Source organism: Columba livia, chromosome 3 (genome assembly GCF_036013475.1).
Source record: "Columba livia isolate bColLiv1 breed racing homer chromosome 3, bColLiv1.pat.W.v2, whole genome shotgun sequence".
Classification (NCBI taxonomy): Eukaryota; Metazoa; Chordata; class Aves; order Columbiformes; family Columbidae; genus Columba; species Columba livia.
Genome location: NC_088604.1, coordinates 105,685,243 through 105,699,667, shown reverse-complemented (window position 1 = coordinate 105,699,667; position 14,425 = coordinate 105,685,243). Strand labels below are relative to the sequence as shown.

General features: G+C 40.1%; 1 protein-coding gene across 3 annotated transcripts in view; it reads left to right on the top strand.

The window, feature by feature from the left end:
* FSHR (follicle stimulating hormone receptor) overlaps nt 1–14,425 on the top strand; it is an 86,510-nt gene that overhangs the window by 64,114 nt on the left and 7,971 nt on the right. For 2 of the 3 annotated variants that reach the window (XM_065058769.1, XM_065058768.1), the window contains 5 exons: nt 1,329–1,400; nt 3,383–3,460; nt 6,871–6,939; nt 7,056–7,130; nt 12,048–12,233. In XM_065058769.1, the coding sequence (XP_064914841.1) occupies nt 1,329–1,400; nt 3,383–3,460; nt 6,871–6,939; nt 7,056–7,130; nt 12,048–12,233 (480 nt within the window). Of the gene's footprint in view, nt 1–1,328; nt 1,401–3,382; nt 3,461–4,890; nt 4,896–5,797; nt 5,904–6,870; nt 6,940–7,055; nt 7,131–12,047; nt 12,234–14,425 lie in introns of all 3 variants that reach the window. The other variant, XM_065058770.1, reaches the window with a different exon arrangement.

The following is a 14,425-nucleotide window of genomic DNA, read 5'->3' as shown; positions in this document are numbered from 1 at the left end:
AGATGCCACCTCAGGGAGATCAGAGCAATACCTATGCAAGTGAATGACTTGTGTGTCACCCTCAGTGCCCAAATTTAGGATCTGGTTGTCATGTATAGGTGTTTAGCTTCAGTTCAGTTTGTGAAACTCGAAAGGTTACAACTCTCCTGAAATAATCTAGGCTCATAATAAACATCAAATTAATCCTGTTCTTTTTTCCAGTCTCAGACAGTGCTTTTCTTCACCATTCAATTATTCAGGAATTAATCTTGAAAAAAAAAATCACATCCAGTAGTGAAAGAACATTGTTCTGTTTAAGTGTCAAGATAAAAAATATTTTCCATGTACTACTAGGGTTTTTCCAACATTCTCAATGAAATGTTACCTTCTCTACCATCCGACACGTTAAAAATACAAAGAGATAGTTGTCCTTTCAAGAACCTAAATATTGTCTTGTTTTGGTAGCATCAGCATGATAATGAGACATTTTGGTGGCCGGGAAAACCTCTCAGCCTAACCGAACTCTGCCTCCCTCCTGAGCTCAGCCCTCCCAGACATCAGCAGCCACCAGCTGCCTCCTGCTGCATGGCAGCATCATGCTTGTCCTGCCTTTGTTACTGCTCTGGGTAACAACATTTGCTAAAATTGGACACAATGCAGCTCTGTGGATACCTGTGGCCCTGTTTCACTACTGGTTGTAGGCACAGAGTTGTCTTTTGGAGTTATCATTCCTGGGATGGTGTTTCATGGACAGGAACTGCAATGCAGAAGCCAGTGATGTTCAAAGTGGTGAGAGTCTGGAAGCAGTTAAACGCGGAGACTTGGGCCCATTTCTAGTCACACAAGCTGCTGAAATGTTTCCGTGTATCTGCTTCCTTGTTATGGGAGGTGCTGGGGAATAAAGCATCCTAATTCTCCCTTATTTTCATGAAATAATGTTATTTCCAGTGGAATTAATGTGTCCTTTATTACAGTAGAAAGTCGAAATTGTGGTGAGTTTGTACTTTTGTCTTGAAAGAGCTACCATGAAAATAATTGTTCTGTGTCTGTGCAGCTGATTTCTTACAATGTGGTTGGGAAATTAATATTGATAGTTTCCTGAGATCATCAGGAGGGACTGTGTAATTATCCAGGGCAGGATTTCTCCCTTGGTTTCAGTGGAGCTCACGGTTTGCCAAAAACCCTTGTCACATTACAATGCCAAGTTTCCCATGGGCAAAACCCCTGTATGTGACTCAACTCTGCCTTTTGTGGCTACCATTTTAAGTCCAATGTTCTTTCCTCTTTATTAATTATTATTTTGTTCCTGGGGAAGAGTGAATAATCTTCATCTGCTCTCTCCACCTTAGGTTAATATCAAACACTGGCCTTCGGTTTTTACCTGCTGTCCATAAGGTGCACTCTTTCCAGAAAGTTTTACTGTAAGTTTTAATGTCCACTTTTCACTTTTTAAAAGATCCCTTTGAATGTTTTCCAGCTCCAACAAAACCTTTCAAGATTTGATTCCCCTTGTGTTCACTTATTAGCTTCATGGTAGTATTTTGGGTTGTAATTTTGTAGGCATCCATTATAATGTGGCCTGAAAGATCTCAGTTCTCCCCGGGTCTTATTTCTACAAAGTGTTATAGCTTGCACTTTACAGACCACTCTTCCTCTAAGTGTGTGCCTGGATGGCCCAGGGGATGGATAAACAGACTTTTACTCCTCTCTCACCAGTTGAAATCCAAACCAGGCTGGTGGTAGTGAAAATTTGTTGCCACCTGGTGACAGTTCTCTGGCTTGCATGGCAAGAATTGCTGATCTCAGGGCTGTGGAAATATCTCTGCCATGCTTATGAGAAACTGTCTAGAGAACAAATTATATTTTTCTATGGAATATTTCAATGGTAATAGGGGAAAAAAAATATGTAAAACCTTGTGTGAAAGCAGGCACTTTTTTCCTGTAAAAGCTCAATTTTTCTTTAAAAAATGCCTGTCAGCAAAAGTTTGGGTTTTCTTTTCTGAAAAAAATCTGGACAGAAATTTTTCAATCAGTTCTTAGGATAAGCAGAAAACTCAGAAGATAAGCAACTATTTCTTTCCTGTCATTGGACAAGAGAATTTGTTAATGCACAGGCAAAGTTCTGCATGCTCAAATTTTGATTAGAAGATTTCAAGGTGCAGAAACTTTAATCCTGCAATTGTCTTAGCAATGGCCATTGATATGAATGAAAATGCATAGAAAACATAGAGAGGGAAGCCTGAATATAGCATGCATACCTATAACATAAGGAATAAATTGCTGTAATAGATTTAACAACTGTAATTTTGAGGACTGCATTTCAGGGCTCCCTGAAACTATCAAGCAAATGCAACAGATACAGAGCTACAGAGCCTTCCCCCTGTATACTTGTAAGTTCATCATCAGTCTTAACTAGATTTGAATTACCGTGTCCTGATGAGCAAGAGGTTTGGGTTTTTCCAGGTGAAATGCCTCACTTTTCTGTAAGAATAACTAGCCCTTTATACTGCTTAAGTCCAAAACTAGACCTTGTTTCAAACCCTGACCCCATCAAGGCCAATAAGAAAATTCCTGTTGTGCCAATACTCAAAGATTGGTCTTGATGGGTCTTGTGCAGAATGAGACCTGTGTGTCAGTTAATACAGAGTTGTGGCCATATTCAGCTCTCAGCATGAGATAATTTTGGAACCAAGCCTAATTTCAAGCTTTGCAGATAATTAATTTTGTTCTGTGCTTTCTAACAGAAACAGCATGAAAGCAACCATATCCTGAGTCTAAATTATGAGTAATACTGTTTAACTTCTTTGAGGTCTATTTTGAGCAAGCAACAGAATGTATATCTGCCGTTCCTTTTCTCATATCAGTCAAAACTGCTGAAAGACTGAACTTGTCAGTTCAACAAACCACATTGACAAGGGTCCCATGTCTTAAGTTCTTAAGCACATACAAAGCTTATAAGCAACCCCATTGACATCAGCAGGGGAATTATTCATGGGCTGGTAGGTACCCTGCTGAATCAGGCCAAAAAGGCTAATGGATTTTCCTTCTTCTGGTCGGGAGGCTGTGAGAAAGGATGGCCTCGAAACTCCTCAGTTTGCATTTTCTGGGTAGTATGTATCCTGGAGGAACTATTTAATCTACCTCAGGTTTATAAGATCTGTGCTTTTATGCATTTTGATAGCTTCAGCTTATTTGAGAGGGAAGTAGGGGGATGGTCCCGCCTTTAATATAACATTTGTGCTTTGCAGACAAAATGTCTTAAAAACTTAAGTAGTCAACCTCTGCGTACAATGCTTCCTTGGACTGTCTATTAGGAAAAATATTGTATTTGAAATAACATATTGAATTGAAATGATCATAGATGTACAAGAAGATGTAATTTCTGTCATATTCTATTTTTCAGAGATATTCAAGACAACATCAATATACGTACAATCGAACGAAATTCATTCACAGGCCTGAGTTCTGAAAGTGTGATTCTGTGAGTAAGACACAGCAAATCCATTATTTTCCTCGTTGGGTCATTTCTTCTCCAGATTAGGGTCAAGGAAACCAGGAGATGGGGACTATTTTATACACTTACAAATTCAGTTTGAGATTTTAGACTTCTCCTGACATCTCTGTATTTTGTTTTCTGGCCATGAAAAAATGAAAGCTTTTGTGGGTTTTTTTGTTGCTGTATTCAGATCCTGATCTTTATTTTAGAAGCACAGCATAGAGAAAATTTAATAATTACTGATGCCAAGGTTAAACATATTCCACCTACAACAACAGTTCCATGCAATAGAAATTGTATTCAAAAGGATGGCATGACTCATAAATATTTACAGTCAGACACATGATTCAAAGATGTTTATTACTCAGGCAAAATATATGTAGATCTTGTGGAAATGTGTTATATTTGTACACAATGTTAATGCATTGATACAGGCCAGTTCACAATGCAGTTTCAAGCTGCGTGGTTAGATGACTACATTTGACTTGAACAGTCATGTTTTTTAATGAACTATCTGGCTTTTTTGATCCTTTCTGTTGCTGTATCAAAATGTACTGTTTGCTTGCTAACAAGCTGCCTTCATTTCATCTAGCCAGTGCCCAGACTGGAAAAATTTCCCGGAGAGTGTGTGCAGTGTACCTCACATGCTGAAGCAGTCAAACAAGATCTGATTGACTGATTTAGCTCACATTATTTTCGTGGTAGCAAGGTCAGACCATCATTGTTTGAAAAGAGGCCGGTAACAAGTCATTTAGCTGTTATCTCACCTTTGTCTCCACCAGTTATGCACAACCTCTGTGTATGTCAAGTTCCCTGAAGTTTTAAACACACACACAGTTTTCTCAGTTTATATGTTCAAGTCATGATACCTTAAATGTACTAGTTTACATTTTCTCCTGTGATCATAGTATTTGCTACTCAGGTGGGACTTTGTATTTTCAGAGCTTGTTTCCATAATACCACTGAGGGGTGAGATAAATATCTGTTTTTTACTGTTATTTGACCTCTCTGCGCTACTTGAGCAGCATGGAATTGGCTTCCCTTTCTCCCTAGGATGTAAGCCATTGCTTACATGATTACTGCCTGGGTGTCGAAGGGTAGTCTTCTCTGAGGACTTAAGGCTGCTGGTTTGCTAGTAGAATTGGCCTGTGAGGGGATTGTGTCCTCTTCCAGCTGCTTTGCCCTGCAACAGCCCCATGGCTGTGGGCTCTGTGTGCCCACCTGTGTGTGCAGGAGCAAGCAGACCTGGCCAGCACTCGCCTGGTCAGGCAATGCCCTGACTCTGCTGCAGTTCTCCCTTGGGAAAAGGGCCCTGCTTGTGCTCTTTGAGAGTCCCTGATGAGGCTTTCCTTGTGCTGTGACGACCTTGCCTCATTTTAGACCCAAATTTTCTGCCTTCCCATAAAAACCTGAAGTCACTATGCAATGCAATGTAAGTTACTGTTACAGCAAAATAATTTTATGAAATCTGGCATGCTAAGATGGCATTAAAAACGCCTAGGACCCACTGAACTTCCACATTCTGGGGACATCTAATTTTAGTAGGTTTCACTGTGGCAGGCTCCAAGAACGTTTAAGTCAGTAATTTGGGTTGGATCTGATCTTACACTATGCATGGGATCTGCTCAAGACTGTGGATACATTTGGTAACGAAGTGCTAGAAATTTATAGAGGAAATTCTCCTTGCTTCCAGGTCAACATGCCACTTAGAGCCTAAGATAGAGCTTTTCTGCCCCGAAATAGGGTGTAAATAGCACTTCAGGGGCAGTGGTGTCCTGCGCCACATGAATTTTAAAACGTGTTTTAAAAATACCACTACAGTCACCAAATAGGGAGTAAAAAGCCCATATGTCCAAGCTCTGGATCTCTGCCTCCATTGTCAGTAAGGATGCTGCTTGAAGTGAGGGGACAATTTGTCTCAATAGAAACTTGTCTATATAAAATATAATGAGGTCTTGGAATTTAGGTAAAATTTTGTTTGCTCTTCTTACTACTTGAATGTGAGTAACCAGTTGTCAGTAGTGTAAAGTCTACCCTGTATGGCTCTGAAAATCAGTGATTCTGATTTTACGACCTTAGTATCTCATTGCATTAGCATCATGCTCATTGAGAGAATTCAGTAAGTGCTAATACTGTGATTAAAAGCATATGTATCAGCCTGGCAGGTATGGATGGATAAGATCAATGTAAGATAATAACTGTTTTAAATGCAGCAAGCAGGGACATGTCTCTCTGTGCCTGCTCACTCCTGTCTAATAGTGCTTGCAAGTGAAAGGGACTGTGACAGTTCTCCTGATCCAACCTGACAGACATTATAGACACGGAGCTATGTACATCTGCCTATATTGGTCAAAAGCATAATCATTTCAACCAGACCCATAGCTGATTTCCATGCTGACCTTATCTCACCACCTCAGACCTTAGATAAGTGGGTCACTTGCATGCTCAGTTTTCAGTGTGAATTAGGAACAAAACATCCAGTTTTGCTGACAGTTTGATTAAAGCATGTCATTTTTGCCATCAATCAGACCTGCCGCTGCCTGTTGGAGAGGGCATGAGTTGCAAAATGACACCTAAAGCAAGATGAAAGATTGCACCATAAAGATGATAAATATAACTGACCCAAATGTAAATTTTTAGGACTGTGAAGGGAAGAGAGAGAAAGATGTTAAACATTAATTAGTTAATGCACCAGCATAAAAACTTGGCAGAAAGCCTCAGGAGCTTCAATTCCCAGATTCACTACCCATGTCTCCTCTCAGGGGACAGATCCCAGGGAGGTGGGGCTGGGGCAGCAGGGCAGACAGGGAGCAGAATTTGTCGAGGTAGCAGATGCAGGAGGAATCAGCTGCTTCCTGGACAGTTTGGCATCACTGCCACCCCCTTCCTGCCCAACTTGAGGACAATCACCCTCCCTCCTCTGCCTGCCCTGATGAGGACGGGACACCACCACAGGCAGCAAGAGGTCTTTTTCTCTAATAACTGACAAAGGTTAAGCATCTTGAAAAAAGTAAACCTAATCAGCACTGACAGCACCAGCAGGAAAGATTCTGGTCTCACCCCTCCTGGGATTAACCTGGAAAAACCTCACTGACTCTGCTGCAGCCTTCCCAGGGGGGACATGAACAGCACCAGTGTCTGCGTCAGCTCTGCCCTTGCTTCAGAAACTCACTCTAGCTGTCATCTCTGATGGTAGCACTCATGTGCTCTATTCACATCTGTATTCTCCAAAGCCTTCCTCCAACTATTGGGATCTTACCAGCTGGTATTCATAGAAATTTCACCATTTTAATACCCATTTAATAATCATATTTGTTGAATTACATGCATTTTAGTTATGAAGCATGAATAAGAACAAAGTTGTTGTTTTTTTTCTTTTATTTTCTGTATTGCAGATGGCTAAATAAAAATGGGATTCGGGAAATCGAAAATCATGCATTTAATGGAACCTACCTGGATGAGCTGTAACTATTTCTGTTGTTTACTATTCTGAAAAGCAATTATTACAAGGTAGTAATGGTTGCAAGCTATTTTTTTTAATCTCATTTTGTTTTAGCATTGATATTGTTGTGTCTTTCAGAAATCTAAGTGATAATCACAACCTCGAAAAATTACCAAATGAAGTCTTCCAAGGAGCCAATGGGCCTGTTGTTTTGTAAGTAATATTCAGATATTATTTTATCATTAATAATTTCCTTGAAAAGAACAAAGAGGAACATGTGAATGCCAGTCTGGATTTCAAAATCTCACAAATCTTGGAGTTCAAAACTGGAGGCGTACTTCTGACCATTAAAAAAAACTGGAAGCTATATCTGAAATTTCGGTCTAGATTCACATTTTCACTTTTTCCTCAAATTTTGGGGAGAATTTTTGTCCAGCGATTTAGATCTACATTCCTCTCTGCAGTTAAGCTCTTTAAGAGAGTAATTCTGCTTAATATTTTCCAGAGAAAAATGCTGTTAGTTTTTTGTTTGAACAAAATCAAGAGAAGCTGAGTGGATCCTCAGTGTTTAAATCTGAGTGGCTTACTACTCTAGATCTGCCCCTGCATCTCTAGAGCTTAATTCTAAAGACAAAATCCTTACCCTACAGGGACAGGGATTGGGATGTCCCATACCCTGTAGAGAAAAGTGTGAGATGTATCACGCAGCTAAGGCAGGATGTCTTTGGTGGGTGATAAGCTGGAAAGCGAGAACTCAGCAGTAGATAATTCAGCAGTAGGACACTCATGAATCTCAGTCACCATTACCTCAAACCATGGTTTGACATGAAGTCTGGAAATGTCTGTGAGTGAGCACAACTGCTAGTGTTTCTGAACACAAACCACAACACATAAGAGCTGCAACAGAGACACAGGAACAATTTTTTGTCTTACGAATTCTTTAGAGCCTTTTTCTCTTCCCATCTACTCTGGATGTCCACAGAGGGCTAGGAGTCACCCACAAAGGGTGAAAACAGGTCACTGGAGATGTAGGAACATTTTACACAGACGTTAGAAATCTGAGAAAGAGGGAGAAAAATTACTTGAGTTAACCTTGAGTTCAGATGAGAGCTCTTCCGAAGGCCTTTTTTCCACATTGTGATGGACAGTGCACCTGTGATATGAAGAGCTATGGTATGGGTTACTGCATTCTGCTGCTCTTTCATCACTCCTTCAAAGTGTCTTCCTTCTTTAGAAAAGACTGCCAGTGGAGCATCTTTTCAGCAGTAATATCATTGATGTTTCTTTGGAAAAGCATTGTTTCCTGTAGCAAAAAGTAAATTCATTTTCTCTGCAAGCTGTAGCTGATACAGTAATATTCTGGAGGTTTATCAAATTGCTTTGGCTGTAGTTCAGGTTCATTTGATAGTTTATCTGTGTGAGAAGTTTTCTGTTCCATTACCAATACATCCATTATTTTATGGATGGGAAATTACCTTTTTATCCTGACTGAGGTCAAGAAAGAAGAGCTTTCTCACTCATCCATCACTGTAGTGTACACCAGGAATGCACTTTCACTTGTGGAAATGATTGACCCATAATCATATTTTTGTTGGGACAAATAGTGTTGTTGCAATATAATCTGTGTTGCAGACTTCAATATTTTATTAGAATGAATGTCAGGATGTTTTAACTCTTGGTCTTCCTGAACCAATGTTCTAGAGTCAATTAACACAACTTCTATTTTATAACTCAGCATATTACAATAATGTGAAAGAAACACACACACAAATTATAATGTCAGAAAGCAGCAATCTTAGCCCTTGTACAGGCTACAGTTTCACAAATCATTTCCTCTCTGAGGCTTACAACTCTTGGCAGAATTAAAATATCTCTTTTGGAAAGACTTCAAGTTTTGAGTTAAAGGATTTCAGTGCTGACAGTAGGCAACTAAATCAAATGGCTATTTACTCCCACACTTATAAACATCCCTTCTATACAGAAATGCACTGTATTTCCAACCTGGAGGTTCATAGCTTCAGTTTTCAGCCATATTGTTTCATTTAATCATTTTCTGGTGCTGGCAGATCTGTAGTGGCTTGCACCAGCTTTTACTGAAGTCCTTAGGAGTTCTCTGGCTATGTCCTGACTTGGATGCAGGGTGAGGTATGGCTGATCCATCCTATCCTTGCAATTTGGCTTCAACAGGAAACCCACACATAGTGGCCACAGGAGAGCTCCAGTAGGTCCCCAGCTTGACAGCTGAGTCCCTGAAGCACAGCCAGAGATCCGTTTAGGTAAAAGGAGAAAATTGTTCTCACCAGTCAGTCTGCACCTCTCTGATTGCTGCTCCTCCAGCCATTTCTTGCCATTTCTGTGTGTACCTTTCAAACTCCATCAGCTGACCAGCATTTTTACTAATCCAACAGAGCCTCCCAGTGGGAAAGGGAAGTGACTGGAAGAGAAGTCAGGTCCCTTTTTCCTATTCCTGCACTGGCTGCTGTCAAGGCTGATGACTAGCATCCAAGCAATAATAGTACGAGACCATGTATTCCAGTCACCAATGCTTTCTGGTTTGATTTTCTAGTGCCACTTTATCATCTTGTTCATCGTGCTTATTTAATTTATCAAGCCTCTAACTTGAGAGCAGTGGCCCAAAGAACCTCTGCGCTGATGTCTGCATGCGGCGACTCAGTGGAGTAAGTTACTAAACCACCTGCACAATGTCTGTGTTTGCTGTTCAGGACCTTGTCAGTGGTGTATTGATAACTATCCCTACCAGACATAGCAAAAGCCCTGCAGAAAAATGCAAAGCATTTTCCCTAATTTGCTTCTGTTATGTGCGATAAAGAGCACAAAAAGAAAAAAAAAAAAAAAAAAAAAAGAAAAAGAAAAGAAAATATTTTCATGGAAAAATATTTAATATTAATGAAATTATTTGGAGATTCCCAGAGATCCAGTAAGATTTTAGCAATTTTTAAGTGATGTTCCTATTCCTGTTTACTTGTTATTTTCACTGAGTGTAATAACAGTTTGGACTTGGTAAATATTTTATCTAACAAGCCAAATAAAATATTTTGCATGCTCTTGTTCAGAATTATGAGCTCTTGTGAAGTTTCACAGGGTCTTAATGAAGCCATGAGTGATGCTTTCTGTGGACTTAGGCCAAAAATTGCTCTTTAGTTGTTCAGTCATGAGTAGATACTCTAGGCGACAGTTTTCATTAGGCAGTATGCTAAGGTCAATAGTCAGTCCACGGAACAATCAAGGTTACTCACTGCAACCTAATTACCTCTTCGAGTGTCTAAGTCAGAAAACGGTAGCCTAAAATTTTTCATTGGCTGCTTTTTTTAGCTCCTGCAACAGCTGAGGCCCAGAACAACCTCAGGACCACAGCATGGCTTCTCTCAGCCTGACCTGCAGATGTTCAAAGCATTTCTGACTCCATCGGTCTGTCTTGCCCTTCCAGTAGAAGTCCTGGCCCCAGGTCAGGTAGCAGAGTGGGGTCCGTGTTTGCTCCTCTGCTGCCACAGTTCACGGTCCAGCTTTTGAAGGTGGTACATTCCTCCAGAGGCTGGATGCAAAGCCTCAGCTGTGGGCACAGGATGGGCACAGAATGGACACGAAGGTCATCTTTACCCACTACCAACTGCTTTATTAGCTGCCTATGAATTGTTAGATTGGGCCACTCTAAGCTAAAGGCCATGAGTTCAAACAGAGTCATTTCCTGGTATTAATTTTGTTTTTTAGAACGGAGAACAGAGGTGCAAATATGCATATGATATGCAGCGACTGCCTCAACTTTATTGCATATGGGTAAAACCTGGTCTCCCCTTCACATAGTATCACTATACTGTATTAATACAATAATGAAAACAAGTTGTGCATGTTGGGTAATAGACAGCAAATAACATGTTGTCCTGACAACATACTGTTATAGATGAATTGGAAACTGTACCTTGGAGGGAGCATGGAGAAAATGACAAATATTGTCAGTCCTGTTCCTTGATTAGGGAAAATTCCTTTATTTTGTCAGCAAATAAAGAGCAGAGCAACCTCAGCAAACACTGCATCCTGTATAAACCTCAGGCCATAAGAGCGCAGGGACTAAGGGGGGACAGGATGATTTTGTGCAGTTCATTTTTACTATTGCTCTTAAGAGAAAGGAGTGAGCTCTCCTGCTCTCACAGTCTGAAGGACACAGTTTGTGCCCCAGTGAGGGAAATGTGGGAACATTTTACCCCAGCTGTTACACCTTGGAGCCATGGGGATGGGTTCCTAAATATCTCTTAGCCTTGTGATGAAGCACGTTTGGTTCCTCTTCCCTTTCCCCACCTGCATGACACAAGTCAAGATTTAGTGTTTGCACATTGTTTCCTTTTAAAAGCCACGCTAATGCTCTCTTTAATACATTAGTAGCTGCTGCTTCCATTGTTGCCTTTGATAGCCTGTCCCACACAGTAATTGCCTTCTACAGAAATACTTCTCTCCTAACCTCCTGTAATCTTGCCCCTTTCTTCACTTCAGTCTGTGCTCTCTTTGTTTTTTTTTTACCTCTGGAAATGTTTTGTTGGTTTTGTTCCTCACAGTTTGAACCATGTCACCCCTGTCTCTCTTCAATCGTTTTCTTCCTAATGAGTACAAAACCTGATATCCCAAACCTCTCCTCACATCTGTACCCGCCCTGTGAGCTTCTCTCTGCCTTTTCCACTGCAGCCTTTCCATGATGTGATGTTCACATAGCAAAGTTCTGTTGTGATTTCATCAGCCTTTTAAGCAGTAACAGTGTTCTGTAGTAACAGTGTTCTGGGATGACTGTTGCATTACCGGGTATTTATAATACTAAACCCAGAATCATATGGCACTAATGGTTTATGTCCCTGCTAATTCTTACCCAGAGAATTATGGGATTTTTTTCTTTTTTTCTCTGACCAAACTAACATCACTTGATCGTTGTTTGCAATTAATATTACATCAGGTTTCCTGGAGGAACACCTAATTTATCCCTGAAACCTCTTTTCAGCGTAGATTTCCAGCTAATCTCTGCCCAGTCACTACTCTGAAAAGGAGCAGGACAGTCTAAAACACATGTCCACCATCCAGCAGCAGTAAAGTTTCTTTTAACTGAGATTTTCGTATGTTTTCTTAAAGGGATATTTCAAGGACGAGAATCATTTTCCTGCCAAGTCATGGATTAGAACTCATTAAGAAGCTAAGAGCAAGGTCTACATACAATTTAAAAAAGCTTCCTGATTTAAGCAAACTTAGATCTCTGATTGAGGCAAACTTCACATATCCGAGCCATTGCTGTGCATTTACAAACTGGAGAAGACAAAAGTAAGTGATTTAATTTGTTTTTCTTTTTGATGCTTCTCAACAGTTGATAGTGAATTAAAGTTCCTCAAAATCTGCATAGAAAAAGGTCTCTTCAGTGCAGGTAAGTAGGTGGATATAAATAAATAAATTTACAACACATACAGGTTTATGCATGCCACACAGGAGTAATATATTTTGATAACTGTGTTAGCATCAGCAATTTTCCCATCTCCAGCTCTAGCCCCTACCTGTCATAGGTCCGTCTTTCATTTGGACCTGTCATGCTGGATCATCCTGAAGCCACACTGAAGACCTTCAACAGAAAAAGTCTGATAACTTTCAGGAGGTAGCTGGAGGGAAAGCTGTGTTTGCAGAGAAGATGGTTAATACTTGGCTGTCAATTCAGGAGGGTAACAGGACTGCTGAGTGATCTTAAACTCTTCTCTCACAAAGTCACACTGATGTTGGAACACTGTCCAACCAAGCACTATGAACACATTGTCTGTGCAGTCTACATACACAAAAGTTTTTGGACATGATTTCTGAAATGGTTAACCCTTTTGCCCAAATAAACAGCAGGGGGTGGGAGGGTGGACTGTCTTTTTAGACTCCCAAAATAAATTTTCATGCTTGTATTAATTTTTCATTAGCAAGTTGCTGTGAGATTTCAGGTATCAGTGATTCTCATTGGGTATTTTGGGCTGCTCAGATAGACTTTAAATGTACACATGAACTAGCTAATGAACCTTCTGAATTTGTGCCACCGGAAAACATGAGGAACTGGTACCTGCGGAAACCCTGATTATTGTTTGAAGTTCTTAGTTTACTGGATGTCCTCAAAGACTTGGAATTTGCCATGGCAGAAAAAAAAAATGCAGATCATTGTTATAATTCAAGACGTTGTCTCCAGAAGTTGCCTAAAACTTCAAAGAAAAGTTAAACTATGCAGAGAAGGCATAAACTACTTCTATCTGAATAGTTATAATAGCCATTTATGTTACTTTTAGCATTGTATTGTTACCAGGCAATGAAAGATAACCGATCTTGCATGTGTTGATAGCTAATAAATAGAACCTACATGAGTTTGCAAAATTAACTGTGGAAAGAGTGCAAGTCTGATGGTGGAGAGTGCAGGAAAGTATCTGACAGAATACATCCCCCATTGCCCATTTTTGATCCAAAATGCTAAAAGTTTTTCTAGGACAGTTTATCAGCCAGAGACATTTTCACATACTTCTGCAGGTGCAGTGCTTGGTGGCTTGCCAAGTAGAAAAGGATCCAGTTCTTCCAGCACTGGTGGAAAATTGTTTGCTTAAGAGTCCAATGGGAGCATGCTTAGCCCTGAATCTGCAAAGGGATCATGATATCATTATGGTTCGTATTTTTGAAGGTAGTTGGCTTCTGAGCTGCTTGGGCCAAATCAAGACCCAAATCCCAGAAATTAGGCAACTGGACTTTTCAAAAACAGAGAAAGAGTTGCTATTGAAGGAAAGGTAAAAGAGGAAATGGCCCTGACCGCTTTGTAAGCTCTGAGTATCTAGTCATCTCATTTGGACTTTAAAAAACTTTCACATCACATTTGGCTCAGGGAACCAAAGCCCACAGGACTCCCCTGCCCCTTAGTATAGCCCTGCTTTTGAATGCCTCTGCTCTTGCAGGTAAGAATCCAAGGAGGACACTGCCAGCTCTTTCCACTGCCTGGACAAGTGCAAATTTGAAAAGAAATGTCAATTAACTGTGTAGAGCTCACATAACCCAAGTACCAAGGGCCAGCAAGCTGGGCTGGAGCACCACATGACAGTGGGACTGCTTCTGGAGCAAGTCTGGTCACAATTTCACAGTCCCCTATAGTATCAGGTGTGATGCAATGCTAGGAAATAGAATGCAAGTTGGAGATACTCTTCTCTATGATACATAATGTATGACTACCGAAATACATGTGCATGTGAACTGTATCATACTGGTCAACAGAACAAATTTGGATGTATTTATGATTTCTTTAATACTTACCAGACACATCTTTTAAAAATATTAAGCATAAATACAAAATTATTAGAATCTATTATCTATATCAACTCTTCCTGTTAACTGCTTTAAAACATAATTTAAAATGGCAATTTCTTTCATACAGTCATGTGTCTTGTACTGCAATTAGTGGGAAAGTAATGTCCTCTCTCTAGCTTAAAGCAAGAAAATGGATACATTTTAGTTCA